This window comes from Pocillopora damicornis, chromosome 7, assembly GCF_964200805.1.
Source record: "Pocillopora damicornis chromosome 7, jaPocDami1.2, whole genome shotgun sequence".
NCBI lineage: Eukaryota > Metazoa > Cnidaria > Anthozoa > Scleractinia > Pocilloporidae > Pocillopora > Pocillopora damicornis.
Window position 1 is genome coordinate 23,090,422 of NC_142676.1, and position 2,803 is coordinate 23,093,224.

General features: G+C 36.7%; 1 protein-coding gene across 1 annotated transcript; it reads right to left on the reverse strand.

Annotated features, from left to right (window-relative positions):
• Window positions 1–276: 276 nt before the first annotated feature.
• Window positions 277–2,557, reverse strand: LOC113669304 (ubiquitin-ribosomal protein eS31 fusion protein). The gene is made up of 5 exons (XM_027185318.2): window positions 2,522–2,557; window positions 2,351–2,417; window positions 1,483–1,537; window positions 1,157–1,344; window positions 277–497 (listed from the first exon to the last, which is right to left on the reverse strand). Exons 2-5 carry the CDS (start codon window positions 2,396–2,398, stop codon window positions 315–317), a joined length of 474 nt encoding a protein of 157 aa, XP_027041119.1. The 5' UTR covers window positions 2,399–2,417; window positions 2,522–2,557; the 3' UTR covers window positions 277–314.
• Window positions 2,558–2,803: the final 246 nt, after the last annotated feature.

The following is a 2,803-nucleotide window of genomic DNA, read 5'->3' on the forward strand; positions in this document are numbered from 1 at the left end:
TATAGCATTATCCACTGTATAGAGATTTATCCAGTGGGTTGGCGTTATCCAACCTTCAAATAACCGGGGCTGTTGTTAAGTTGTATTAAGAGGTTATTAATTGATAGAGCACAATTAAGGAGAGTGGCCTGCCATGAGACATTGTTGGCTAAAATCAGTGTTTAAATCAGCTTTGAAACATGCCTGAATGCAATTTAGGGCAGATTCACCGAGCTGTTGTCCCTCCAAGCTATGAACCAAAACAAGACTATAACTTACACCAAGTGACAACAAAGATACAGAAATTGAAGTTTTCTTTAATTTAAACTCTTCATCTATTTGCCTTCCTGTGCCTTGCTATACACATATGTTAAACAGCATTTTCCACAGTACTGGCGATCAAAGTGACTGGCCATGAAAACTCCAGCCCCACATGACTCATTTGGACATTCCCGTCGAAGACGAGTGATCTTTCCATTTTCATTCACCTTGTAGTATTTCAGGACAGCCAGCTTAACCTAGTAATGAAGAAATAATGTATGGTTAGCCTGCAATCTAAAGTACAACCAGGAAATGTTAAATTCTACAGAAAAAACATTCACTTCTGTAACTCTCTTACAAGTCATTATTATAAATTATTCTAACAGTTTAAAAAAAGTTCTGAACAGGTAATGAGAAATCTGAAAAAGAAACTAAGGAATAAATTGTTTTAATATCTCAGCAAATTCTTTGGACCAGACAACAAAGAAATAAATGGTAAATAGTAAGGAGATTGAAATTTTCAGATCTTGGGAAAGAAAAGCCTCATTTCACTCAGCACTGAAGAAAGCTTGTTAGCAGTTAAAGTTATTTTGATGATGTCTATCACTCATGTGTCATAGTTTTTTTTTTTCCAATTAAGATTTTACACTGATAGATATATGAAGATCATGATGTCACAGTAATACTTGATAAACTTTCTACTCCTAAGATATCATTGATAATTCTCCTTACTATCTACTAGACAGTTCTTATGATGTTTTTTCAGAGAATTTGGTAATGGATCATTCTATAATCCCCTGATTGATATTTTTCTTTACACTCATCACTTGCCTGCTTGACAATGTATCAATACTGTAAAGTGAAATTCTGTTGTTCCTGGGAATTCTTTGCACAGGAAATTAGATACGACTCTTACCTTCTTCTTCTTGTGCTTGATCTTCTTGGGGGTGGTATAGTTCTTCTTCTTCCTTTTCTTTGCTCCTCCTCTCAGTCGCAGCACAAGATGAAGAGTTGATTCCTTCTGGATGTTGTAGTCACTGAGGGTACGTCCATCTTCCAACTGCTTGCCAGCAAATATCAATCGTTGCTGGTCAGGAGGGATTCCTAAGGTAAATGGTGTTCTCAGTAAACTTATTTCTTGTGCCAAAAGAAAAATCCACACAGTTGTGTACATGATAATGTACATCCAAAGAAACAGAAAGAACTTAAATCTTTCATTTAGCTTACATCTCTTCTCCTTACCCTCTTTGTCCTGGATCTTTGTTTTCACATTCTCTATTGAGTCACTGGGTTCAACCTGAATAACAAATACCAATGGTAATCAAAAACAATCTTATATATTGAATCTTTGAGGACCAGTTGAAATTAAGGTTACTCATTTCATGAAATGCATCTTTGCATTCTGCGTGGATGCCTCATTCTTCAGCAGCCACTTTTAACCATCAACAGGTGTATTCATAATTTCTCCATTTGAACAGAAGTTTGCTCAAGAGGGTAGCATAAAAAAACTTAAATGAAATAAATTGACAAGCCAGTTTACTGACACTTTCCCTGGTCTCGATTCACAGCCTAACATGATTATCTTACTTAAATGTTTAACTTGGGTTAAATATTGTTTTACCATGCACAAATTTCTACAGAATACCGCGCCACTTATTGCCATCTTAGTGGTGACTTTTGAGGAACACTTTCTTCAATACTTCTACTGTTAATAAGTTTTGTGATTCCCAAGGAAGTGTTTGTTGTCTCAAAAACATTGACAGGCCTGTAAGGAGTCTAGTTTAAGTCTGCGAGCTGTGTTAGTTTTTCATTCAATTTAGTTTGTAAGGAGTAAAATTCAGGGACTGCGGTTCCAAGATTCATCCTTTTTTTAGGAAAGCCAAGAAACTGACGTAGATTTAGGATTATTTGAAGACATCGATTGACTCTTTCTTCGATCATGGACAGTCGTATCAAGGAAACAAAAAAAAGGAAACTTCCCAACCACTTAGAAGATTCAAGTGCGTTATACAACAAAAAGATGCGAAAACGAAAAGACAACTGTTCAGTGGATAAATTCACCTAAAACACTTTCTTAACTTGCACGTGTCATAAACATATAATTACAGACCTCAAGAGTGATGGTCTTCCCAGTCAGAGTTTTCACGAAAATCTGCATGGCTCCGCTTGAAAATTATCTAAGAGATAGAAAAGCTATTAAAGAGTTGTTCTGTGGAGCACAATTCGAAAAATTATCCCAAGAAGACAAGGAAAAGTTCAGAATTCTCAATAAGTTTCATACCTCTCACCAAGATGGCGGAGAACCACGAGAAAAGAGAACTTCTAGGGGTGGTCTGCCTCTAAATCAGGGGGCTCCGACCGCTGATCAAAACGTACGCTGTTGGAAATTGAGTATTCGTTCAAGATGGCGGAGAGACGGGATATTACAAGCGACTAAATACAGGAATGGCTCCGACCTGTGATTGGATGATAAAAATAGTAAAAGTTAATAAGTTATAGCGTAACTCCTTGCTCGTGAGTATTGTTTACCGCGTGTCTCGAAGCGGAACAATGAACTATCAAT